General features: G+C 44.2%; 1 protein-coding gene across 8 annotated transcripts in view; it reads right to left on the minus strand.

The window, feature by feature from the left end:
• The window catches only part of KDM2B (lysine demethylase 2B), a 103,726-nt gene that overhangs the window by 54,688 nt on the left and 21,135 nt on the right, over positions 1-27,903 (minus strand). For 3 of the 8 annotated variants that reach the window (XM_054645618.2, XM_077187821.1, XM_077187822.1), the window contains exons 5-9: positions 24,609-24,787; positions 22,715-22,821; positions 14,059-14,152; positions 13,050-13,203; positions 4,418-4,533 (exon numbers count right to left, since the gene is read on the minus strand). In XM_054645618.2, coding sequence (XP_054501593.1) covers positions 4,418-4,533; positions 13,050-13,203; positions 14,059-14,152; positions 22,715-22,821; positions 24,609-24,787 — 650 coding nt within the window. Of the gene's footprint in view, positions 1-4,417; positions 4,534-13,049; positions 13,204-14,058; positions 14,153-14,914; positions 15,050-15,127; positions 15,861-17,520; positions 17,697-17,719; positions 17,863-22,714; positions 22,822-24,608; positions 24,788-27,903 lie in introns of those variants that run through there. The other 5 variants (XM_077187826.1, XM_077187824.1, XM_077187827.1 and 2 more) reach the window with 5 other exon arrangements.

Below are 27,903 nucleotides of genomic sequence, written 5' to 3' on the forward strand. Positions count from 1 at the left end.
GCAGGAAACAAAATTTGCAAAGAATTGACTTACAAACAGGAAGCCGCCTTCCACCCCTCAGCCTTCAAAAGGTTTTCAGCCACATGCCTGGGAATATTAAAGACATCATTGCTCAACATTTGTTGACAGATTCTGAGCTTCACCAAATTTAGTTGTTACCAATGTTAATTCAATGTGAAAGACAAGGCAGTAATGCATGCAGTGCTCCCATTATGTATATCAATCTTTAATATTCAATTTGAGTTCCTAATTGCCTCGCTATCAAAGTTCCAACCCACAGCAAATCCCTCCATGCCTCTGTAATCCACTGTTTGCCTGAGAAGGCTTTGCTTTTACAAACCTTCAGAAAGAAGAGCTCTCTACACCATCTGTAGACAGAGATACTGTGCAGAGATCTACAGGGCCTTCTGCCAGTAAAGAGACTCCAACAGTGCTTTAAAAACTTTTAAAGTTTGCCTTATGGAAAAGCATAGAGGAATATGCTCTTTGTGATATCCCTGAACATTTATTAATTATAAGGGATGTGAACTGCATTATGTGCATGTCCATACTCCTTCCATTGTACACTCACAGGCAAATGAACTCTTAAGGGCAGGGGAGGAGGAATAAGAGAAAGAAGGAAAAAAATTAAAAATGTTCTGTGATGAGTTGGAAGTGTAATATCTGAGACAGACACTGCCAGAGGACTGAATTCCCCACCAGCAGGGAAATACACTGGATCATCTAATAGGCATTTCCAGCTTTAACTTCTGTGATTAATAATTTACAATCCACTGGAAAAAAAATTTAATTATTCCTGTACAGCAAGAAAAAATCCTCTCTGGAATACGATCCATTTCTTCAGTTCAAAGTGAAATTATTTTCGAGATTTATATGCCCCTCCAAAAACAAAACAAAAACCCTAAGCAAGTAAGACACACGTTTTCCTGAAAAAAGTCATAATCTCTTCCACAATGCCCATTAAAATCATTACAAACTCCACTTGTGTTTAATCAATCTAATCACAATATTGAAAAGCAATTTATGACTATTTACAAAATAATTAAGCTAGCCACTTAATATATTATCTTACATTCCAGAAAACCAAGTGAATAGCAAACACCATCATCTGTGAGTGACCACCTTACGTGTATATTCAGAGTGCCCTTGTTCCCACCATGTTCCAGTATTTTAAAGCAGTTAAATTTAGATTAATTGGGGTTAGGTTTGACACATTCTTCCTCTTCAGTACTGAGAGCTGTATCACCCCTGTGCCAAATGATGAATCCCTGCATGGCATCCTGCTCTGCAGTTCCTCAAGCTGGGCTTGCAGAGAGCTAAACAGCTTGGCCTGTTTGACTGGCTGTTAATTGGCCTCCAGGAAAGCCAGGCTGCAAAATGAGAGTCTCTACGAACTGGAAGGCTGGAGAATATTTGTTTACCTCAATTGCACATTAGGAGCTGTTTCCAACAATAGACATGTTTTTTATTACTCCTTAAAACTATTTTTAAATGGCTACAACCCTCTTAAAAAGTCTCCCAGGGGTATGAGGAATTAAGCTAGAATAAGCATGACAAGTATATAAACTAGGCAATTTTATCAGGCTGTAAATCAGCATTACCATTTCAACCCTGTATTTATTCTTGTCTGAGCTAAAACAATAACAACTACACCTAGCATAAAAATGACTTTGAATATCAGCAATCAAAGATGATTAAACATTACATAGCAGGTTTAAACACAGTGAAACCTCCATAAAATTGCTCTGTGCAAAATGAAGAGAGGAAGCACACCTGTATTACACTTTGATTTGAGTGTAGCAAATTACTTTGTCAATCACATCATGTAATTTACTTCTATGCCATACACAATGGAAAGATCAATACTGATGAGAAACTCATTTGCAGTATGCTCACACTGGCAAATTTGGGTGAACTGCACTGTACTGAGTCTGCCAGACCAGCCAGTGTATGAATGGAATTATCTCAACAGAGAAATGACAAAATTTGATTGACAAAGCAAATAATGTAGTACACACCAGAATCCTGTTTTGAAAGCATTTCCCTTTCAAGATTCCTGCACGATATTTTTAGTTGGGGGGGAATGTTATTATTTCTAAATCACAGTATTGATTTTCCTGCCTTTTATCAAACTTCTGTATGCCTTAGCTGCACAGCTTCTGTTTTGTTTCTGTGCAGAAAGTCTTGCTATTCTTCAACTGTTCACACAGTTCTGATTTTATACATCTGCCCACGAGCACAAGTTTGTGAGCACAGGTACAGCCTGTGCATAACACGTTGCCAGCACACAGCAACATCCAAGAGCTGAAATTGCTTCTGTGAAGTCCTGGATATTCTGGGCTGCTGGCTTTTTCAAAGCACTCCAATATTTTTGCAAGGAAAATTATAAAGAACTACACAGACTTCAAAGAAAATTTAAACAAAAAATGAAAAGAGCAAAGGTCTGATTTGGGATTTCCAAATGTTGCAGTATCCCTTTCCCAATTAATGGTGACAGGACATTTTTCAAGATGCAGGTACCCAACTCCCACAGCCTCCTCACAGGATCAGTGTGGCAGTAAATTTTAAAAGGCATTTCAGTGTAACTGGCTGGTTAGTTCATAGAAGTTACCAAAATATTTGGCTGTTATAAGGAGTTTTGCCTGCTGGCATAAAAAGCTTAGAAAATCAAAGCTGCACCCAGCTTCCCAAGGAGAAGGGCCTTGAAGCACAACTGAGCAGCTACAACCCAAGTTGTGTGATCTTGGGTAGCTCAAGTCCTGTGTGATCAAAATGTCCATTTTTATACAACTTAAGGGAAAAAGAGCATTTCCTGCCCATCTTCCCCAAAGACTTCAATGGAAATCACTCATTTCTGGCATTGATCCTCCCTCCCAGTCTCCCCTTCTCCATTCTCCAAGTGAGCTCCCTGTGCAAACATCCTTCCCAGCAACACCACACCTGCAGTGAACTCCCAGCATCTACTGCTGGTTCTTATTTACAGTCCCTGTGGAAACCTTCCTGTGCCTCTGCCAGGTGAGCCCCTTCCTGCTCCTGTCACCAAAACTTTCCTGTCCAAGTCCCTCTGTGCTTTCTCAAGACACTTGACACCCTCACCTGTTCAAAGCGAGGCTGAATCCACTCTGGTCTCTACTTCCTCTCTCTGCCACACTCCTCTGTTCTAATTCCCCCTAAATTTCAATTTTTTTCTTCATCTCTCTTCCACTAAGAATTCATTTTTCTGCTTCTCTTCATTAAAGTCACTCCAGGAAACCCACTGCTCCCACCAGTGTTTTTTAGAGTGAAGATCACCAGGCCTTGTACCAGCTGGGAAGCCAGGGAGTCTGAGGGGAGGACACCTCACTCCCACTGAGGCAGAGATGTACTTAAAACATTTGTTTTATTTGTATTTGCTCCAGGCCTATGTACTCCACTGCAAAGAAAGCAATTTGGGGTAAAAGCCAACTTGGAGCAAGATTTGTGCCCTCTTGTAGGGGTGAACAACAGTGATCTGCACTGATGCCCACAACACACTATTTTAGACTTTTCAGTGAAGAAAAATTTAAATTTCCTGCCATTAACACCAGAGCTGGCACCTGTGTCAGTGGTTTATCAGCACTGCCTCAAAGTGAGGCCTCCCAAACAGTCCCCATCTGGATTGCACATCCCTCTGGTCCATTTTTATATCAGAATGCCACAACAGCCTTGCACAGGTTATTTAACAGCCTAATAAAACAGAGTCACTTCCTTCAGGTCCTGCTGCTTTTTGAAACTCAGTGGATATGATGAGCAGGTGCCCTGTTCATTAACCAAGGATAAAACTGTCACCCCCAACAAAGAGGTGGCACAGTAACTCCCCCAGCCTGTCCCTCAGGTAGGTGCTACAGGCAGATGAACATCACAATGTTCAGATCAATGTCCCAGCCCAGCCTCTCTGTTCCAAGAAATCTTGCATGGTATCAAGTCACAGTAGTGACTGCCAATTAATTACAGAGGATGTCATTTCATACACAACTTCTGCACAGCTTTGTCAATTCAGCTGTGGGCAGCAGAACCAGCCCAGTGCCATCAATTCTGCAGGATCATCCACCCCAGGTGTGCACAGAGAGCTGACGAGCAGAGGGTTACCAGAAATACTGGTACAAAGGTCTGTAAAGTGCAATGTGTTTTTGTGCAAAAGGGAAGGTGTTTTATGGAAGTTTAACAGGCAGACAAAAGACACAGAAGGGACACATCTGTGGGAAGCACATGAGTAAATCCCACTAAAAATAACCAACATTTGAAAGTCTCATTACTTCATGTTTACCTCTTGTTTCAACGACTCTGACACGGAGATCCCGTCAGTTGTTGTTTGTCAGAAGGGAATACGAGGGAGAGACTATGACAGATCACAGCCACAAAGAACTGCTCAGTTAAAAAGAGAATCAAGAATCCTTACCCTTGTTCTGTCCTCAATTTCATAGATGCGAAGCTGCATGGGAACATTAAAGCTATGCAGGATATTTCCACCAAACACCAGAGAATCTACTGGAGTATAAACCGCGTGTATCCACCCTAGAGAGGGAAAGCAGAGAACTGAGAATGCCTCGTGCTAGGTAGCATTAAAGAGCAATTTCAAATCAAATGTTAACAACCCTCTGAATCCCACTGTGCTGGGGATGAGAGGTTAAAGCAGTGAAAGGTTAAATGGGATGCTCACAGCCACACTTCAGGACTAGTCACAGCAGAAGGGCACCTTGTGACGTGCAGTCTTACAACCCTCAGTAAATCAGTTCTATTTATTCCCCCAACACTTACAGTGTTTACTGAGCACATGCAAGTTTGTGACTCAACCATGTCCATGACTAAGAAGTAAACTCAGTCTGTTCCATACACTTGGCTCTCAGACTGGCACCTCCAGCATGGCTGCAAACCATCTCAGCAGTGGTGGTGGGCCAAGGGCTGTGGAACTGGACTGAGGCACACCAAACTTCCTTCACACTGCACCACAACACACCTTCAGAGGTAAAAGATTTCAAATTATTACCAGTCCTCCTTCAGGGATGAAAGTTTCATCACCTACAATCAACTTCCTGAAGTAACCAAGAAATTGTTTTCACTGCAAGCCTCAAGTGAAGGGATTTAACATTTCTGGTAGTGGAGCTGATGAGACTGTTCTGACCCAATCCTACAAGGCACTGAATTAATTTCACAGGCTCCAAAGAATCTTCTATCACAACGGAAATCCAGGCACAGCAATTCAGACAGCCACACACCAGCTCCTCTGCCTCTGCATTGTTTGCTTGGTCTGTCAGGAGCTGAAGCTCTGGCTATGCAAGACTGTAGCCTCTGATCTCTGCAGTGAAAAAGGAATTGATCCTGCTAATGATCTGGGACCCACAGAGACCTGACACTTTTTTCCCTCTTCTTTTTAATGAAAAGCATTACAATTTATAAACCAGCAGACAGCAAAGCAACATGGGGGGCAGTCAATTTTCTCCTGACTGTGCAGTACTTTCCATTAAAGCTGTGGCAGCTTTCCCTCACTTCCAGATCAGTGAGGGAGCAGGAAAATGCCATTCAGCCTAGAGGGTTTTCCAGCCAGCAGCCACAAAAGTGCTCCTCCACAACAATTTTTCAACCATAAAGGCCTGCAAAGCTCTGTCTGGGAAGTCCTTGAGCCACAGCAGATGGCAGGACTGGGGCTCTCATTTAAGGGCAGGCTGGTAGGAGAGTGATAGGAAGGAAGAGAAATCAGCACTGGAATTTTCTCCCTGGAAACACAAGCCTATCCCTCTGGATACATTTTCCTGAATTTCAGAGTCACAGAATGGTTGAGGCTGGAGGGGACCTCTGGAGGTCCAGCCCCCAAGACCATCTAGAGGCAGCTGCACAGAACTGTGTCCAGATGGCTCCATGGCATCTCCTGGGATGAAGACTCCACAGCCCCTCTGGGCACCTGTTCCAGGTTTCAGTCAGCTCACAGGTCTGACTCCACACACTAAATGTGATGTACATAAAACCAGCAGGTGGCTCGTGGCTCTGGCAGCCCTCAGAATTATTCCATCTTTCCTTCTCTGGTTAGCATAATTTCAGTTACAGAGATCCAGCCTGTTTATTACTTCCAAATCAAGAACAATCAACTAGAGAGGATTTTTTTTAATGTAAGGGTAGGGTGGCAACTACACACCTCAACACTATAAATACTTCACAGCTGAAGTAGTTCAGCACCTCACATGAAATACCTCAGTCTGTACTAAGAGCAAACTACTACAAAAATACATGATCCTCATCCTCATCTTTGGGAAGGAAAACAGATCCAAGGTCAAGGAAATTGGGGCCACTGCTTCCACTGGGTAAACAGAGATTTCTGTGGCTGGGGGGAAGAGTGGAATCCAAATGCTGAGGCAAATCTGGGTCCCCAAAGCCAACTCATTGGCTGGGTGCTGAAACACAGGGTTAGTTTGCATGACAACCCACTTTATTGTCAGGTTTAGAGATAAACAAACTGAAACTTGAAAAAGTGAAATGACTTTCATGGTCCTACAAGTGAGGGGTGGCAGAAGACAGCTGAGAGCCAGGCAGTCACCAGCAGAACACTGAGGAGTCCTCAGCACCCTTCCCACAGCAGTTCTCTCAGCACAGGTGTCACTGTCCAACCTTACTGCAGCTGTTATTTTAGTGACATTATCAACATCATTCAAAATACAATTTGCTATCAAATATTTACAATTTGATTAATAGGAATAACTGAGCTGATTCTTGTCCTATTTGAAAGGTTAAAAGGAGATATCCCTTCATTTAATAATCAACAAAATTAAACCCCATCAATGCAGTTGTTCTTTGAGTGGGTGCTTCCACTGAAACCACACAGTAGCCTTCTCCTACAAACTGTATTTCTTCAGTGAACATTTCACACTGGAGTGCAGCTGGTTTCATTGTTTCCTGGTCTTTGGGTCTCTCAACACACCTTCCTTGACTTCTCTACCCCTATGAGATGCCAAGGGTTTTTGTGTTAATAACTGCTAGACTTTCTTGGTAGTAGTCCCAGTATTTTTGGGAGAAATGTGGAAGGATCTATCACTGGCTTGAGCCAATGCTCTAACAAATGGTGTTCCAGACATGACAAACCCTGCACAGAAAGAATAATGAACACAAATATTGTTTCAAGCATCCATTCTTGCAGAGCTGGTACAGTGCAAACTGAAAATCTTCTGTAAAGTATCTGAAACAACCTCTGGTTCTGTGGAGAAGGTCTTTAATTCCCTACTTGCATTTATAACCCAGGACTAAACATCTTACAACCAGCAATTAGTACCTTCATCTCCCAGCTGCTGAATTAACTGAACACTAGGTCCTTCAAGCTGCAAGTATTTCTAATAACAAGATTGAAAATATTGCTGTTAATGACACAGTTGTCAGTAGCAAAACCCATTAAAACACAGCAATAAAATCCATCAGGATTGGGAAAAGAAAAATAAACGAGAGACCAAGCAACAAAGTCATGATATAAAGTCCTGGGAAGTCAAGTTCCTACCCCTGCCAAGGCAGGGATGATTTCCAGGCATGGCTCTGAGAAAGGCACAGATGATGCCTGTGGGTGCCTCCCCTCACACAGCTCGGTCCTGGGGAATCCCAGATTTCCTGCAGTCCATGTGCTCCCACAGGCAGCATCCAGCCAAGCCCCTCTGCAGGACACAGCCCTGTCAGAGGAGTCACCTGCACAGAAAATAGATTTTGGTCACTCAGCTGTGCAGCATTTCAGTCACACTGCATCCCAAAATAGCTTCCACTTGCCTGAGGAACGTACGTGCATAATTGGAACTGCAGAGACACGAGCACCAAGAGGTGGATTCCAGGGACACAGGACAAGGTTAGACAAAAAAGATGGGAAAACTGACAAGGTACAAAATCCCAGCAAGACTGGCACAGATGTTACAGAGGAAAAAAAACCCAACATGAAAATCTCTTGTTCTAATACTAACCAGGCTGTGTATGCAGAAAAACTGGAGGTCAGCACCACAAAAGTAGAAGTAGGAGGAAAGAGAGATGAGCAGAAAACAGGAAACAGTTTCCATCAGGGTAATGTATTGTGGAAATGAGCTCTGAGGAAAGAGAAGCTTGGATGGCACATTCAATCCATTCCCACAGCTTAGCTACAGCACGACTCAGAAATAAAGGAGGAGGATGAATGTTCATTGTGACCATTTGCAAACAAAAACACCCATCTTGTCAGCTCCCCAATTACCACGGTTTTTAAAGGGGAAGACAAACCTCCAGAGCAGGAGGTGCTGCACGTGTGGTGAAGACAAAAGCACAGCCAAGGGATTTGTTTTAATGTCATCCACCACACCCCTGCCTCACCTTCACCTGTGCTGTTACGTTTTGCTGGATGCACTGCAGGTCTGTTGACATTTCAGATCATGTCACCTGTGCTGAACAGCCTGTCATGTCTGCTCCTGTGTGTCTGACTGCCAGCTCTCACAGCACAAACTTCCCACACAGCCCCCAGTACCGACACCTCTGGGGTGAGTTCATCAGTTCTCTCCTCAGTGGCTGCTCTGTGCTGCTCACACAAACCCTGCTGCTGCTGCACAACCCTCTGTGCTTCATGGCTTCATGTGAGCCAGGAGACAACACCTCACCTCTTGGGAATTGTCTCAAAAATGGAGAAAAATGCCAAAAGTTTCACTTTATCCTTAATGCTAAAAAAAAGCACTGGAATAATATCAGAGCAACTCGAATAAGGACTGAAAAAGTCGTAAGTCAGTGGAAGGAGAAATCGTTAATTTTTGTCTGAAAGCCACAAACAAAAGCACCTGGTAAATATTACCTAAAGCTACAACTGAATCCTACAGATGAGAGGAGGACATTGACTGTGTGGCTCTGAGGACAGCCATGAAGCAGGAACATTCTTGCCTGTGGGTGACCATTTATTTCCCAAGCAGTGCCAGTGACACGAGGTGGAAGCAGCTCCTGCCCAGTCCTGCCCAGCACAGGCTCAGCCACGTGGGATAAATGGATTTGGGAGCACAGACACTGCAGTCGCTGCTCACAGCCCTCATGTCAAGCCTCAATAAGAAGACCATCCACTTAAGGTTTTTCTGAAGTTGAGGGTTTTTATTTCAGCTCCTGGCGATCAATAAGTGCTTTTTCCTTCCCAAAACAATCCCAGTGTATGAAGCCAAGCCAAGACTGAGCAGGAATTCTCTTCAGGAGACTCAGAAATGCTCTCAGCTGATTTACAGTTATGAATTATTCCACCACTCCTAAGATACACTTGAATATTTAGATGTTATCATCTCTAGTAAATCAAGAAGGTAAAATTAACAGTAACAAACACTTTTTCTGAACAGTTAAAAGAAAGATATGATCTCATTATCTTTTGAATTTTATAAAACAAGTATTATTAAACATTGCAAACTTGTTAGAAGATTTCAGTGGGCTGCAAATTCCTACTCAAGGATGCAATCATCCATCTGAGAATAATGAAAAAGAATATTAACTTATAAAGCTATGGGGCAAACAGCCTACAAGCTCCAAGCCAAAACCATGGTGCTTCTGTTTCCATTAGTAACTGAACTGATATTTTTGCCTTGTGATATAGAAGTTGCCACACATTTTCCAGCAATTCTACAGCAACTTGGGGTGGAAAAGATGAAATATATATGTCTCAAAAATAAAAAGTGACTAAAGAGATAACCTGAGAGTGGGCACTGCCAGCAAATCAAATCTCAAAAGACGAATGACTGCATCATAACAGTGGCCACAACCAAATCTATCAAGGAAATACCATGTTTACATTTTTAAAGTTAAGTATTTACTAATTCTGTCCCAGTAGTACAAGTAATACAGCAACTCTCAAGCTTAAATTGTTTTTAAGAACGAGGCAGACCTTGGCATTAGGTACAGAATCAAAAATCCAGCATCATGCTGTCACCTTCCATCTGAAAGCAGACACTCAGAGCAAAAAGCCTCTCCCCTTTGATCCCCTCCACAATCTTCTTCATGTGGTCCCTGAGGTTCCAGGCACAGAGATTCCATTAATGTCAGTGGAAGCTCCCAGAATGGGAAAAGCTAAACAGCAACCAAAACCAGCCAGGCAGCTCTGCAGCCCTAGCACAACACCCTGCAAAAAATGTACCAGCCAGAATTTAATAGCCTGTCATTCTCCTGCTGCAAGGGCTCTGTGCCACCTTCTGGCCCCATCACACAATAATCCATCAAACTCTCACTGGCACAGCAGAGGTGACCTAGGACCACACACTCCTAATAGGCAAAATGCCACTGATAACCACTGAGACAGCATCTGAAACACTCTGAATCCCTGCAAATAGCTGCCTGCAGTCCACACAGAACATCTCTTTCTGTCCATTCTCCTTCCCAAAAACATTCATCTGAGAAAGGTCATTATTTCTGCATTTGACTGGAGACAACAACTCTGGAGCACTCTCAGGTAACCACAATAATTAAGAGAGACTCTAACAGCATGTTTCCATGCCAAAGGCCCTGAAGTGCAGTACAGAGAACATAAGAAAAATAAAGTAAAACAAACAGCTTACTCCTCAGTGGAACACTGCCAGCTCCCAGGTGAAACACAACTGTTATGAAATTGCATGCAGCAACATGAGAAGTTTGAAGAGGAACCAGAAAGGAACATCATCTAGTTGACAGCAGGTCACCCTGTCTGGAGTTTGATCACAGGAATGTTGAATAAATCAGCACTGCAGAAAATGCTGGAAAATGCACCTTGGCCCATAAGAACTCACTGTGCTGATGATACTGAGTTCAATTCCTCCTTGATACCACAGCTGGGGTCGTGCTCTCAGTGCTCTGCAGGGTTACAAACACCAGCAGAAATCTACTGGTTTAAACTTAATCCTGAAAGGATGATGGCAGTGATGGAGAGGAAAATACCCTGAGGCCCTGGTGAGCACTATAATTATGCCTTCCCTAAGAATGATCCCCATTCTTGTCCAAGTGGTTTGTACTTTTGGGGATTTACTGGATCTACTGCTGATCCCAGATTCTCAGACAAACCTTCCATTTCCCAGCACACTGTGATTTCAGCCCCTCACTTGTCCTCTTACAGTCTTCTCTACCTACTTCACCCTCACAGTGCTAAGGTACAACAGCATTTCCAGGACTACTCCCAGAAATTACTTGAAAGCAGAAGCAGAGCAGGAGATTTTATGGGAAAGGTCCCTTGCTGAAATGTTCCCCATTCACAGCCCAGCTGAGCACTAATTCCTCTACACTTTCTGTGAGCAAACCTGTAATTAGAAGGTATTTCCTCATGGATGAGTTGAGGCTGGTCAAGGGTTTATCAGGCTCAATTGAAAATACAGGACACGCTGGTTTTACAGACATCCATAAACAGAATCTAAACACTAAGAACACTTCTAAAGCACATAAAAACCACTTTCAAACATTAACTAACATGATATGTGCACAAACCAGAGCAAAGAGGTCACAGGAATTGACCTGTTTTACACAGCTGTGCTCAATTCACTGACCTGGAACAGCCTTTAATTAGGCATTTCCATACTCTTAAAACAAAGGCAGAAATAATGCCCTTTCACACAAATAAGAGATTTGCAAATAAGTTTTCCACACAACATACAGCAGAGCAAAAATCCATGAATCTATGAGGTGCTTACAGAGAAATTATTCATAAATGCTTTTCAAATCTGGCATGGAGCCTAAAATGTCTGAGGTATTGGGATTTCTGTACTTGGGGCTTTCCTAAGAAAACAGAAACTACAGTCAAAAACCCATTTGGAATCACTTTGTGTCAGCCACCATGTTACAGCTGTGTCCTGTCCAAGCTCCCACACCCTGCAGTGTTCCAGCTGCTGAACATGACTAAACTGACACACAGAAAGTCTTACTTGTAGGAGGCTTTTCACAGGAGGATGGAGATAAATAGAAGATGCAGTAATGGGATCTAAGCAAACAGCACAGCCACACTCAAACACCCAGTTCAAACAGTAACAGCACATTCTGACCTGTTTCAAGGCAAGATCTAATTCCTCTAACAGATGAACTCCTACACCCTCAAAGTCATTTTGCCTGTCTGATTCTTACCAAATACTTACAAATGTGCACATTTGTGGCCTTCAATTGATCCTAACACCACTCCCCAGATGAGAAGAACATTGTCCCTGTCTCTGCATGACCTGCATTCTCTCTGTTTCTAGGGTTAAAAAATAATAATCCTATCTCCACAGAGTAATTAATTCCAGAGCTGATAAACTACCAGTCTGCCTTTCTGTCATGTAGAAAGTCTACCTATATTTATTTCCCTGGTAAGATCCAACAGACAGAGGCAATGTCTTAAATTATTATAAACAAACTTACAGTCCCATACTAGTCACAGAAAGCAAAGTCTGATATAATCTTAAATGAGGGTTGTTACACATTCCACCATCCTTAATCCAATTTAGGCAGGAGCAGACAGGGCTGAAGCATCAGCCTTCAAAGCAACAACTATTTGGTGGCTTTGCAAGATGAGCCTGGACCATGCAACACAGCCACTGAGGTGGGCAGCAGTGTAAAACTGAGGGTGCCTGGGCTGCTGGAAGATGTCCAGATTCAGCACCATCTGAACAGTTAGAACAATGAAACTGTTTCCCCAAGAAGCAACCTGAGGGAGCCCAGCACCTGCTCTCCCATCTCTCTCGAGTTCCACCAAGACCACCTCTGGCTACAGATACAGGCAAAGAAGCAAGTTCCTGAACTGCAGGTGAAACCTGCCAGAAGAGATCACAAAGAGAGGAAACTGTCTTTCCCAGAAAGCTACCAGCAGCACTCAGTGCAGCTCTGGTGAGAAGGGGTGAACTGACAGCTCCAGAGGCCCAGCTCCTCTCTCCTTTCTCCCAGTACACACACATGATCACCACAAACACCTCCTCACAGTACATTTCCCATCAGTCTTAATTTCTGGAAAATGAAGCACATTTAGTCCCTGGCCTTTCTTCTGCCACAGCAAATAAAGAGGTCAGTATGGGGTTTAGGTGTGAAGAATTGTTTTCCACAGAACTGTTAGTAAAGCACAATCCCAGCCATTCCAGGTTAGTTAACAGGGATACCTGAAGGAATGAAGAAGGTGTAGCCTTGCTTCAGCTCAATTCTTTGGCATCGTTCCACCCTGTCTCCCAGAAAGATATCACTTTGCTTTCCTGAGAGAACCCATTCTTCATAAAGTTCTAGATTCTGCAGAGTAGGTGGAATCAGCCAGAAGATCTAAAAACAAAAATGAAGATTTAATTATTACCAACAGTCAACAAAAAGAAACAGCTGAGAGACTCCACCAAGGCTCCAGTGTGTTAGGCAAATGAGCTGCTTTCTGCATGAAACACTTGTTTTCCAGGTGCTGTACACAGAGGCACACACAGACAGCAGCAGCAATTAGCCCACGTGCTGGAAGAGCCTGGGTAACTGTCACTTGTCATCTCTCTTCCAGAAATATCTTACTCAGAAGCTGCCTGTGGTTTACCTGCAGCTCAGAGCAGTGTTGGTACAGAGAGGAACAGGAGCTGTACCACTGACTGACTTCAGCTCCCACCACACACTGGCCACACTACAACTGGGAAAAACATCCTAAACCAGGAAAGATGGCAACACAGCTCCACATGCTGTGTATTTTAAGGCTTCTGTGTCCTTTAATGTTTCAGTTCTGTCTTATTGTGCTGTCCACACCAAGGAAACGTGGAATCTCTAAAAGGAACAGAAGCTTTAGCTACAGAGACTTGTGAGGGCACTCTGACCCAGCAAGGGTACACACAGCCACATCTCACTGCAAGATGCTTCTGGACCACAGCAACAGTGAGCCTAAAAGCACCAGCACCAGCAAATAACACATTTGGTATTTCAAATAAATCACTTGTTTGTTTCATAACAGTGACTGGTGTCCTTCTAGTTCAGTAAACTCTGTGTGTATCAACAAAGCTGCTGAAACAGTCTGATCACTGGCTGATCCCCTCAAGGAAAAAAAAAAAATTAAGAGAAAAAGAAAGGGAGAAAAAAGAAAAGAAAGCAACCCCTCCACTCTAAGAGGCATAGAGAAATAAAACCAAATATCAGAAAAGGTTCACCTACCTTCCCCCCACGGAAAACGTGATACCACACTGAAGTGCCACCAAAATCAATATGAAAATCAGTGAAGCATCCTTTCACACTCATCAAACAGTACCTGCAAGTAGAGTGAAGGACAAAAATGAATCAGTCTGAAACAGTATTTTTCACATCTTAATTTGCAGAGGTTAACTGCCTGTGCAATGCTGCTTCCACCAATTAAGTTTCTGCATTTACAGTACAGGAATTTGTCTCATGAAGGTAATGAGGTTTCTGGTGAAAAACACATCTCTCCATGTCTGAGTTTGCTGTTCATACAAGAGGAATTAAAGCTTCCAGAGTTAGGGAATAGAAAAACATTAAAAGTTAGGCTGTTCAGAAATATTTCCTATGGCACTGCCAGTCCCTGGGGTGATCTGTTTAATGCTCTCCTTCATCACTTCAGAGACACAACCTTCAGCAGAAGTTGTACACAAATTGCTGCAAAGTTTTGAAAAATCCAATTTGCTTATAAATCCTCCTGAATGCTCTTTACCTACTTGCCACTCATGCCATTTTTGCAAGGATTAGGGGACAGAAACCTCATTTGGTAAACTAACTCCTTTTTGTTCACATTTCTAGGCATTCTGCATCAAAATACATAAAGGACCCAGCTGGCAGCCACACTAACTATCAAATCCACTGTTCTTTACGCCGTCTTGATACAGGATTTGAGCAGTTTAAAGTCTGCATTGCTGGAAAAGACACAAGAGCTGTGGTCTGGCTGCAGGAATCTCCAGCCTGCAGCCACCATCTGTAACTAATGGCCGAATCACAGCCGCCCTCCTCACTGTAGGCACCTTTGCAAACGCAGGAAACACACACCACTTAACCCACTAACCTCTTTTCCTTGTTCCGGTCTCCGTTTCATGGCTTTTTTTTTTTTTTTTTTTTTTTGGTTTGGTTTGGTTTGGTTTTTAAGGGGAGTTATGGAAACACTACCGGAAGGGGATTTGTTAAAAAAAAAAAAAAAAAACCAAAACGAAAGGATATTAAAAAAAAAAAAAAAAAAAAAAAAAAAAGGTTTGATTTAAGTGTGTCTTTTTCTGCTCACATTCAGGTAGGAGAAGCTCAGCAGTATGCAGCCGGCGTGCAGAAGTCCCTGTAGATGATAGGCTGGGAAGGACCTTACCATGTGTCTGCAGAAGGCTGGCAAATCACAGCCACTCTGGGTCCATAAGAGCCGCTGCCTAGCAACCACATCCCGAGCCGGAGTTGACAGAATGATACGCAATGCTGTCATGAAGACAGTCAATTTGTGGGCTTCAAAAAAGGTCCTGCGCCTTCATCTCACAATTAAAACCTCTCCTTGTGCAATTACACATCTCTCCTCTTGCCCACTCTGGAATTTTTTAAATTTTTTTTTTTTTAATCCTTCAGAAGCAGGAAGAAGCTTTTGCTGCCCCTGGGGTATTTCAGATGCTTCAAAAATCACAGCTAGCCAAGAAGCTGTCTACACTCTCAATATGCTCCATTTCAAAATATGAGTCCTTCCCTCCCAAACACTTTTTTTTAAAAATTCTCCTTTTATGTTTTCTCTACCAAGATGTTGTTGATTACAAGTCAGATAGAATTTAAAAACAATAAAAGAAGCCCAGAAAGGAAGTTGCCTTTCTTCCAGCCAAACTGCAAAAAGTCACAGATTGAATAATTATTGCTCATTAGGAAAAAAAAAATCAGCATAGAAATTCTCAGCTTGTAAGCAGTGCTGAGTGTTAGAGGTTCATGTTGTTTTAAAGTAAAAAATTCAAATCCTTATGGAGTCAATTATTTTCAGTTTCCAGAAGGCCAGATATTAAAATACATCACACTAACAACAACAAATTTCTAGACAGTGCAACCTATCAACAATCACCCCCTGAATTAAGATATTCTGGAAGAGCAAACATGGCCTGGGCATTAGCTGGTTTTAGCTGTTCCTCAGTAGGCAATAATCTAAACCTGAAGCAGGCAAACTGTTTATGTTCAGAGTGGTAATAACAGGATTGAATCCTGTCAAACCAAAGCGCTTAAAATTTAGTTTTGTGAGAAAACACCAAAGCAGGTATAACTGTGAACACGCAACTCTTTCTTTTCCTTGTTTTTCCTCGTTTTCCCCTCTGTTTTCTTGAAACTCCTCTAAACACAATTTCCACTCCAATAAAGGTGATTTTAGTGAAAGAGTCACTTAGGGCGATTAATAAAAACCTGCAAAGCACTTGGAAAAATAAAGTGTTTTTCTTTCCATCCACAAACAAGCCATGCCTTAATTTATGCTGTTAATCTCCCAGGCCTGCTTTTGTCCAAGCCCAACAGCTCCCGGCCGGCTCAGGAGCCTGCGGGAGGATCTTCCGCCCTCCAGCTCTCTCCCTGGTTGCCAGAGTCTGGCACAATGCCTTTGCATTGACCTCTACAGCTTCCTCTTCCAATGTACACCGCAGTCACATGGTCCCAGCACACTCCATGCCACTGCTAATCTCAGGCACCGCTCGGCTCCAGCCCCAGCCGGTGGCTTCTCATCACCAACAGCTGCTAATTTGGGGAACCGCTCAACTTTTCAGGGTTTTCCGTAACAACGGTGGGAAAAAATAAATAAATGAGAAAAGGGGGGGAAAATCCCTAACACAGCATCCGCGTTAAAAGAAATCTAGGAAATACATCCCAGTGTGTGCTGTGGCCACAGCGCTCTGGGCCAGGACAGGTACAGTGGCTCCAGAACACAACCCCACATCAGGCATGGGGAGACAGCCTGACCAGAGTTACACCCTGAAAACACAAGCAACCCAAAAGATGCCCCAAGTTGAATATTTTCACAACTGCTACCACATCCAACCCCTGCACACTCCACTTTATCTCCCTGCACAGCCTCAGTCAGGGTTTTAAAACACGCAGCTGCTTGTAATCGTTTGGGGGGAGCTTCTCTTCCCGACTGAAGAGTTTGGTTTGTGTTCTCCACAAGCCTGAAATTTGTCCAGTTAATGTATTGTTATTTTGGAGGACGGATTTATGATGTGGAAAAAAGGGGAACTTCCCCCTCCCACCCCCCCCACCCACCCAAAAAAAAAAAGAAAAAAAAAAAAACCAAACCAGAAAAACCCCACAAACATCTGGGGAAATTTCTTAGAGAAATGATGCGAAGAAATATGGAGTAACCTGCAAACTCACGAGGAAGAACAAACACAGAGATCCAAAAAAAGAGAGGGAGATGATACAAATGAAGCTAAACCACTAAGCAAACACAGCGAGCTGGTAACACAGGAACAACACAGACACCGCTCCATAAACCAGCGCAGAGCCCACACTCCCAGGCAAACCCACAATGCACTCGCCACGCATCGCTACAAACCCGCAAGCAAACAGAGAAACAAAGACAGCGAGAGCCGCGCCGGGATGCGAAGGCAGCGGCGGGCAGGGCAGGCAGCGGCAGCGTTCATGCACATGGGCCCGGCGAGACGCGAGCGGACGCACAGGCAGCAGCAGCAGCAGCAGCAGCGTTACCCTGAGCTCAGCTCCTTCTCCCCCGCAATAGGCACCGCGCACCATACGGCTCTATTCCCTCTGGCATTGCGAGGGCTCCCCTGCCACTGAGCTCAGCCCATAAACCACTCCCAAACCCCAGCAGAGGCTTCTGTTTTTTGTTCGGGCCAATGAGAAAAGTATAGCTCACTCTTCCTTCCTCCCAGGAGCAGCGCCGGCTGGTTGAAATCCCCGAGCCTGAAACCGAATACCACAGACCCATGAGCCAACTGCAAGTGCCAGCGCGGGGAAAGGCGCGGGCCTGGCTCCCCATCCCCGGGCGGGAGCGGCGCTCCGGGTGTCGGGGGCGAGCGGCCCCCGGCAGCATCCCGGCACCGCGGGGGCCCTTCTGCCGGGCCTGCGAGCGGGGAACAAAGGCTACCTCGGGGCGCCTCGGCCCGCACCGACAGCGCTCCCACACTGGGGCCCTGCAACTGGAAGCCACGAATTGCGCCGCAAGACAAAAGAAACCATTGTCACCCGGCAGGCACCGGCCCGGCTGCCGCCCCCACCCTCGCCTCACCGGGCAGCGCCCGGCCCCGCCGCTGGGGGAGGGCCCGGCTGCCCCGCGGCGATGAGGGATGAGCCCCAGCATCTCCTCACGGAGGGCCCCGGCTTCCCTAGGGGTGAGCCCTGGCTGCTCCTGCGGGGAAGAACCCGGCTTCCCTCAAGGATGACCCCGCTCCCCCGTTAGGGATGCGAGCCCCGGCTCCCCGCAGAACCCCAGTACCGGAGCAGCCCTGCCCGTGGAAGGCCGCTCGGAACCGGCCGGAGCGGGCCCGGTGCCCGTGCCCTGCTGGGACCAACCTTCGCCCCGTGCCCGTCCTGGGGAGCGGTACCGAGCGCTCCCAGCCCGGGGGAACGAACCAACTCGTCACACACCGTGCTCACCACACCCCGCGCACTTCAAACGCACATGAAAGGCCCGGCTCCTGCCCCGAGGGGGTTACGGTCCGAGTCAGTCACACACACAAACAACAGCCGAGATAACAGAAGCCAGTTTTCTGCCATGCACCGGAGAGTTTGTGAAGTGCCTGCAAATCACATTCTCAGACCACACTGGCACCAAAGCAAGCGACAACACTTCCCTCGTCGCACCCTTGCCCGGTCCCAGCCCCGGTGGAACACCAAGGGTATGAGGGGTGGGCTCGGATTTTTTTTTTTCCCCACCACAGTGAACTGAACCAAGCCAACAACTCACTGCGAGCCAGGCCTGTCTGCCCCTGGAACAGCACTTTGGTGTCTGTGAGAACACAACTCATTTCTTCATCCTGTGACAAGGCTGTTCAGCTCCAGGGCCACCACAAACTGTTGTAAACACTGGTGGTTATTTGAGTTACATGTGTGATGCTGCTCCTCCAAGTTCTACCTGAAGGAGGATTTGAGACACATGCACTGATCTGAAGATATCACATTTTATTTACTTTGCTAGCTTGGAAAGTCTTAACGAACACGCACTTATTGGTGTAAATTTTTTTGCTGAATTCTATTTATAGAGGTTTTGTATCAAAAGCAATCTACAAATGGCACACAAAGAGCAGACAAGTCTCTCACATGTATAAACCAGTGCCAGGTTGCCTTGTGGGACCTGCAAGCTCCCTCGATTCCCTGTCTCCAGAGGCACCCTCAGCTTCTAATTAGACCACAGCTCAGCAGAGCATTTTAGCATCTGTTTAAATCCATCCCTACTTAGTAAAGGAATGAATAGAAAGGAACGGATGGCTGAACAACAGCCTGGGAGAGGGAGAATGGGGCTGAGGACATGCTAACAGAGCAGCATTCCTTTGCGAACAGGTAGATGTTTCACACAACATACCCCATCCTTAACTGAAGGCCAGCATCATTATAGAGACCTGTTACAGCAGTGCTTGGATATTTAAAGTAATAGAAAGAATTTTGAAGGTAAAAAGGATGTTGCAGTGACCAAAGCTTTCATTTGTTCCACAGCACAAATATTACCAAGTTCTTAGAAATTCCTGGTACTGTTTCATGTCCTGAACTGTAGCTATTCACTGCCACTGCATTGCAAATAATCTTGCAAGGCTACAAACACAAAGCCTAATAAAGAGGATAATAATTTCAGCAGGGCTCTCTCTTTTGATAAATGAAAAATCAAATTAGTACTTTTTTGTTGTTGTTGTTGTTGACTCAGCTGTATCCAGATTGCTTCAGTTCTGGATGAATTTAAACAGAAAAACAAATCTCAGCTTGTTTTGAGCTACCTGAAAATTGTGTTGGTGATATAACAAGCTTCTGCCTCTAAAAGCTGATGTTAAAATATCATTGCCTTTTTCTGCTGGCTCTTGATTACACAGCATCTTCCCACTCTCATCCAGGATCCCATGTCTGCAGGAACTTTTCTCAGGAACTTGCACCTTGGGATGTGAAAGAGGGGACATAAACTATTGCCCCATTTCATTCAGTCCTGTAAGGCTCCTGTGAGGTAAGCAGCCATTTACCTACCGGCAGAAACATCCCTTCATTACCCAGAATTTTGGAAGAAGTGAATGGTGCAAGTCCAGGCGCAGGGCAGGGTGCTGTGGTACCCGAAGCAGCAGATGGAGCGTTCTCTAACTTCACTCCCAGCACGGAACTCGACGTGCAGGAGCCAAGACAGACATTTGTGTCTGGTAATGCCATCTGTGTCTGCGAAACTGCAGCGCTCTCGCTGGAGTGCTTTTTGTTTGTAGGGAACACGTTAATGGTGGGGATGGCATACTGCAAACTCTCAGCATTATGGGAATGCTGAGAACGAGAAAGGAATGAATCGATCCCATTTCTGAGCAGCAGTCATTAATAAAGCATATAAATATAGATGATTCACATAAAAGAATGGGCAGTGTGAAGCAAGTGACTCCACAACTGAGCATGATTTCCTTAGTAAGGGCTCAAATCCTCTGGATACTCACAGCAGTAGCTGGGACCAGTATCTCTACAGGAAAAGATCAAGTTGAATTCCCAAAGATGGAGAAAGCCAATCTCTTGAGGAGTTCATCTTTAAACCAGACACACTCATGGAAGAGCAATCTCTTTGAGAGTCACTGAGTGCACAGAAACCACTTCTACCTCAGGACAGCCCCTGCCTGAACTGCAGACAGTCAAAGTTCAGAAGGTAATTTTTAGGAGCGGCATCATTTTACACTCACACCATTCTTACACTCCTGCCAGGGCATCAATGGCAGCACTCAACAGCAGACAGGTTACTGAGAGCTACAGATCTTCGTCCTGATCTGGTACAGCTTCTCTTGTGCTCACAGACTGTCACTGTTTGTTACTGGTTTTGTCTTTGTGGCTTCTTCAGACTGATGAGGAGTTTGTGCCAACAGTGCTGTAAATCATCCTTCTCTAGTCTTTCTGTGAGATGACACTCAGCAGCAACATCCTCATCGCTCCAGCTGCATCACCCTCGCCTTTAACACTCATGCCTGATAACTCCTTTTTCCAACATCAAACTCTATTGTCACATTTCAAGCGTTCACAGTCTTTCAGTGTTTAGCTTCCCTGTACCTATCACATCTACTAGTTTATCAAGCTGTCAACCTCCACCTTCCCTTTGCCAGTGACAGCAACCTCCACGGCATCAGGCATCTCCTGCCTTCCTACCAGGCCACGCTCCACAAATGGGAAAAACTCCATGTCAAAATCTGTTGATTTGGTACGTCTCTAAATCCCTTTGAAACCTACCATCTGGCATTCATGATGCAAGTAGTGAACTGCAAGCATATACTCTGCTTTTTCTGCTAAATTCTGTTAGTCATGTAGCTACCTTATCCTTCAAACCATCTCTGCCTTGCTCTGTTTACTTGCTACATCTTTTTCAGCATCTGGAGTGTGCCTGCTCTAGGAGAGGAGTTGTTTCCTTTACTTCTTACCTTGAACTATCCATGAATCCTTAGGCCCTGAATCATGATTCAGTTTCTTAGCTCTGGCAAATTATAAATAATGTTATTTAGCTGACTAACCACTTGAGAAGCAAGCACTGCTCTGCTGCTGGTTTATTGTGTGACCTCAGGCAAGTCACTTAGGACATTTCCAAATGCATGGAGACTCCAATCCACACCCAGTTACCCTAATGAGCAGTTTGATCTTTTCAAAATGTAGGAACATCTTTAACTTCCACTGAAATCAGTGGAGCTGAGCATAATCCCCAATGCCTGTCACAGAGTCTCTTCTTTTATGGAGACCTTTACCTTCCAAAATGTTTATTTTTACAGAACAAGAGTAAATGCTACACATCACTTCCTGACTGCACACTCCTTTGTATCTGTTGGTACCAATCTATTTTACAGTTTGGAAGGAGTTCTGAGTGATTTGCAGAACACCAGAGGTCGGTTCAACAGCAGAACCTGGGATGCTGCCAGCATTCAGTCTGGCCAATAAAACAGAAACAGCAGTGAAGGGCTTCCAGGATTACCTGGTGTTCATCAGCCATACAGGTCATTACATCATTAAAGGAACCACTATCTCAGCTGTACTCATTCCCATGAAACTTGCAGTGCACATTTTGAGGCCCCCAAATAGTTCCTTTTTCCAATCACCACATAAAAAGTTTCAAGGAAGACATTAAAGCAGAAGAAAAAGCCAGGTGAGCCCATGCTTGCCCAAAACAGAGCTGAGATAGAACCAGGACAAACTGCTCTTGTGCCCAGTCTCAAACCTGCCCTGAGCAGGTCCTGAGCCTGGACAGTCAGTCCAGCCTTTGACCTTGCTTTTGAAAAAGTGAATGGAAAGGCAAACTGGCAGGAATGGCCATGACAGAGTTTCTAGGAAGTCACACACACCCATTAAAAATGGACTTCAAGCTCATTTCACAAAACATTTCTCAGCTAATAATGCCTGTCATTAGCAGTTTAGAACCTGGGCAGGATGTGAGCCCAGGCTCCAGCAGGACTCTGACTATACTGTGTGACATATCTGTGTGACATATCTGTGTGACATATCTGTGTGACATATCTGTGTGATGTGATTTCCTTGGGCAGCACTTTCAGAGAATTTACTACTTAAGGTCAGTCTGTCATTTTCAAAAAAAAGTTGCTCAAAACTGAAAAATTAAAATGCACTTTTCAAAGAGGCTTGATTAAAGACTGTATTCAGCAAAGTTAACATGATTTAAGGCAGTCAAGAGCAGAACTTTTTAAAGACTTACTTTTTCACTTTGGGGTATTTCATCTCTGAAATTGCATTGGTAGCATCCGTCTGTCTCTCCTTCAAGTGCTGTGGCCACATATTGTCCACCCAGTCGACTAAGTCCACCTGAAAGGCCACCAAAGTCAACTGTTAGCTCCTGAACACGTGGTAGGACATATTCTTGTTGGCTGACACTCCCCCAGTGACAGCAGCAGATGCTCACGGACAGGGAGAACCTTGCTGTTCAGCAAAAGTCCTGTGCACTCAACTTGTTAAGGTGCAGCATTTTATCACCACAATTCAACCCCTTTTTAAAACACAGGGGGAGGAGAGTTTTACAGTCAGTTTATCTGAGTGCAAATTCTGTCTCATGTGAGCCCCTTCTCTTGTACTGTCTGTGGCATTTTTGTAGCCAACAGCCTAGAAATTGCATTTATGAACATTAAAAAGCAAACATTAAAGGGATTATATGATGCTAATATCTTCCATTTCAAGGAGGAAATAGAACTGATTCCATCAATATCACAACTGTATGTGAAAACCAAACTTCTTACTGCCCTGATTCTGAAATAATTCCCACATTCTGATATTGCAACCCAGAGTTTACACAGCAGGGAACTTAAACCAGGTATTCCTGCCCTATTCTGGACTCAAAACTCTGCAGGATTCAAGGGAATATCTCATACAAATATATGGGAACTGACTTTAGGTACTGGACTTCCACAACACCCTCTCTTCTACTCCCATGGGAATGCAAATCTCTCTTTCAGTGAGATCTAAATATTTCTGGTTTTACAAACAACTGTGCACTCAGGCTATTAAAAACAGCTATGAAATAACCATTTACACGTGATAACAGGTACCTAACTGCGTATTTCATTTCTAAGCACCCAGGAAATTTGCACAGATGTTTTAAAAGCTCGCTGAGCACAATGTGTTTGGGAAAACCGGGATCAATTGAACACAAGAAATTCCCCAGAGCACCTTCAAATTGCCCGCTAAGTGTCTGAATGACAGCAAAAATCTGAATGAACTTCTAAATAAGTGTTTAATATTCAAATTTGTGATCTGTGTGTAAAAGAACAAAGGAGTCTAGTTAAGAATTACTTCTACAAGTCAGCAATTAGAGCTGCCATCTATTTGTGACCTGTTCAGGCAGAAGTGTGGTGTTTCTATTGGCTTGGGTAAGAGATGTCCCCAGCAGAAAAAACTGCTGCTGTAACTAGAAAAGGACTTAGAAACCAGGTAAGAAGTGTCTGAAAACAAAACATCACAGAGCTGTAGTTTTACCCCCAGCTACATGCTAGCACAGCACACATGGCTACATTTCAGAGATAAATGAAATCATCTTTACTAAGAAGGTCACAGTTTCATGCCAGTGACTCCATCGGGAATAAAATCACAAGAGCCCTCTACCTTTAGAAAGTCTGTACAAATCTACCCCCTTCCACTACTGCTAATTCTGACATAGCAGTGATTATGCTGATTTAATTATGTAAACATTTCTACATTTAACAATTGTGTTCCCAACTTTTTTTGCTTCGCAACCCCCTGAACATTTCTTTTGGGTAAAAGGAGTGTTCATATATAATGAGTTCAAGCTTCCTGATAGTTTAAGCTTCTTTAGAGGAGGAAAAATACTAGATAATATTTAATTTTGGATGAAGTTTCCCCTAAATACCTTGAGAGGAACTGTGTATCAGTGCAAATTGCATGATTAACAGCTCATCAGGTACCTAATTCCTGTAAATTAAGTTCCACTGTCAAGGAGACCAACTTTCTACTTGGCTAAAAATGAGATCCTGACACTAAACGAGCAGGAGTTCCGGGCACTTCCCCTCACCTTGTTTGAATTCCCCGATTTATTTCTGGGAAGAAGCTGCAATAAAGCCCAGCACCAGGGGCTCCCTTACCACGTTGGGGCGCTTGACGATGTTCTCCAGTTTGGTGTGGCTGAACTCCAGGCTGATGACGTTGTAGAGCTTCTCCCGTTGGGCCTCTGGGGTCTCGTAGTACCTGACAAACTGAGACATGCTCATCTCCACTCCCCTCTGCGTGTTCACATCCATCACATCCACGATCCGGCGGCTTCCTGCAACACAGCAGCACCTCAGAACAGCTGCCTTGCCTTCATTTATGTATCATACATTTGTGTATGTTATTTTATATATCTATATATATATATATCAGTTCTCAGTGACTGCAGGGAAACTGCAGGAAAAGAGGATGAGACCAGTACCAGCCCTTCCATGGCTCCTAAGAAGCTCAAACAGTCAGCAAGGAACTAACTTGGAGCTCGACTTTTTGCCCAATGTGACACTGAACAGGTCACCTGGTTCTTCACAGAGATGGAGAGAGCAGTTTCCTCCTTTATGCGAATTGATGTGAGCAGAAGTACATTAAAAACTATGAAGAAGTAATACAATATGGTAGCAGGGGGCAGGCAAGACAAATTGCTCTCCAAATCATACTGCAATTTTCTAAACATCCATATGTCTCTCAAGATGCTTTTACTCATGTACAAAAACTATCCACAAAGAGCAAAAACTGCCTTGCATCACTGGATACTGTAAACTGCTGAACAGTCCCAGTTCCAGTGGATGGAAGCACTAAATGCCACAGAGGAGTGAGCCCCCACTTTGGATCTCTCAACAAAAACCACAAGCCTTACTTTCAGCTCCTCGAGTGGCAGACATACAAGTCTCATTAGCACCAGAATGTTGAGCAGCAGTTTTAGTCGAGCCTTCAGCTTTACACAGATTAATCCACAATCTTCTCTTTGGCCAACTGGAAGGTTTCACCTCTCCCAGCAATTTCATCATCCTAATTAGCAGTTCATTTGTGTGGAGTGAACAGGAGCCCATGAGAGACATGCCTCATTTCCAGGAGAGGATTCCAGCAAACAAACTCGCAATGCTTCCAAAAAATCTCTCCAAAACAATTTTCATCGCCAAAGAAATAACTCAAAATAATTTGCATTAATACAAAATGTAGGGCTGCGATGCACCATCAGAGGGAATTATTAATAATTACAGCACCTGGTCTATCATGTGCTTGGGAGCAGTATTTCAGCAAGAGTAATAGCTTGGATTGCTGCTCTCCATTACAAACATCCTTAGCCCCTGATAGCAATGACAGTGACAGATGTGATAATGACTCTGCAAAGGAACTCAAGACCGTAAAGCTTTGAAATCAAAAAGAAAAATTTATATAGTGTTAATCTGGAATAGTTCCACCAGCCTGTCAGTCAAAGTCCTCATTCCAAGGCCAAGGAACAGGAGCCCATCCTCGGACTGGGCTTGGGACTGTCTGGAGTGTTGCCACCTTGAGGCAGGATGGGGAGAGTTTAATTATGTGTGAAAAAGCACAAGAGTCCTTAAATTTGGCATTTGCATGTTTGAAAAAATACATTAAATCTAGTTATGGGTTGGAGGGTTTTGTTGTGTTTTTGGGTTTTTTTAAACTAGGGGAATGGTCTTTTTTCAGTTCCACAGGTTAGCAGCTTGGGGTGGAGTCCTGTTAAACAGGCCCCTAATGAAAGCCAGCAAGGAACTGATCTCTGCTTCCAGGGCCTGGGATCAAAGCAGTGGCTCCAGCCCAGAGGGGCAGAGGACACAGATCCTGAAAGATTGCATTTGAAGGGCTGCGTGGCTGAGCCCGGGATCTGCCATATTTTAGTCTAGGTCTGATCTCAGCTTTGCTGGAAGCAACCTCGTAGAGCCTCTCAATTTTCCTTTCCAAAAGAAAAATCAGCAGTTACCTGATGAATTAAGAGTATGAGGAGCAGTTCAATAGCAGGTTTGTTAAATGAACACGATTATCAATTACAGGCAGAAGAGCTTAAGATTTGAATTGATAATCTCTTGACTTCCAAATTAAAGAGTAATTTGAGGGGATGTTTTTCTCTTAAGCCACAGTACTGTCAAACAAGCCTATACATAATGATTCTTGGAGTACTGCTCACAGAATTTGAGATGTATAATTACAGGTTCACATCCTGGTGTTCACTGCCCACTGCACAGCAGCTCTGGCTCACTGCCAGCTTTATCTCTTCTGTCCTGAAAAAATTCACCTCTTTCTTCTGTCTCCTGTTCCTAGTACAAGGTGAAAAAATATCATCTAGGAGGGTAAAGAGCAAGGCAAAGAAGCACACAGAGGCCTAAAAAGTGATGGCAGGCTGAGAGATCTCAGGTCAGGCTGGATTTCTGAGCAGCTCCACACACATTTTACCATGATCCATTTCTGTTAACCAATTCCTAGGCATCCCCTGGTCACACTCACTGTGTTCTCAAAGAAGGGACGCCCTCAATCAGGCCTGGGGCAGCCCAGCAGGTCCCAGCAGGACCTCAGTGACCCTGGCAGCCTCTCACCCTCTTTCCCCCTGTCCCTCACTTCAGCTCATCACCCCTGGATATGGATTAACAAACCCCTGGAGCCTGGCAGAGTCTCTCCCTGCTGACAGGGAGTGTGCACCACTTCACCCTTGACTTCCCTGGATGCTTTTCCAGTGGAGCTCTGCACTGGGGAATGTGGGATGAGGAGGCACTGCTTCCTCTCTGGCAGCAGATGTGACTCAGAGGCAGAGTGGTGCTGCTGGGGGATTTTACAGCCTAAAGAAACATCTTCCTCTCCTGCTGCTTGCTCATGGAGCACAAGTGAATCCCCAAAGGATGACAAAGACAGTAACTAAGAAACAAGCTAGTGCCATCTCTGACAAGAGGAACAGACAACAGCAAGAAGGAGACAGAAGAATCAATTGCAGGGATGTAAGTTGAAAAAAAAAATCCATCAGTATGAGCTACAGGAGAACTATGCTTTGCTTAAAACCTTAAAAACGTATCAAGTTACTCCAGCTCATGTATTGGTAAATTCCCCATTAGAATTAAGGTGACAATAGCATTTATAATATCAGTTCTCTTTATTTAGAGGCCTAATGACCAAGACACTGTAAAGATTCTCATAGATTGAATTGTACAGCATTTCCATATGTTGTAATATAATATTTTTTTCACATAGAAATGAACATTTGGAGGAAAAACAACTTGTGCAGGGTCCCTGCCTCCCACTGCCCACCCTGGACAAGTTGTTTTAGCACAGGGTGGGTCTTCTGGATTTCTTGGTAAAACAAGGAGGGAAGCAAACCTTGTCCCCTTGTCAGAGAGAGAACTGCCCTCCAGGAATGAAGGCTGCACAGGCATCTTCCCTGCA

Source organism: Agelaius phoeniceus, chromosome 18 (assembly GCF_051311805.1).
Source record: "Agelaius phoeniceus isolate bAgePho1 chromosome 18, bAgePho1.hap1, whole genome shotgun sequence".
NCBI classification, from domain to species: domain Eukaryota; kingdom Metazoa; phylum Chordata; class Aves; order Passeriformes; family Icteridae; genus Agelaius; species Agelaius phoeniceus.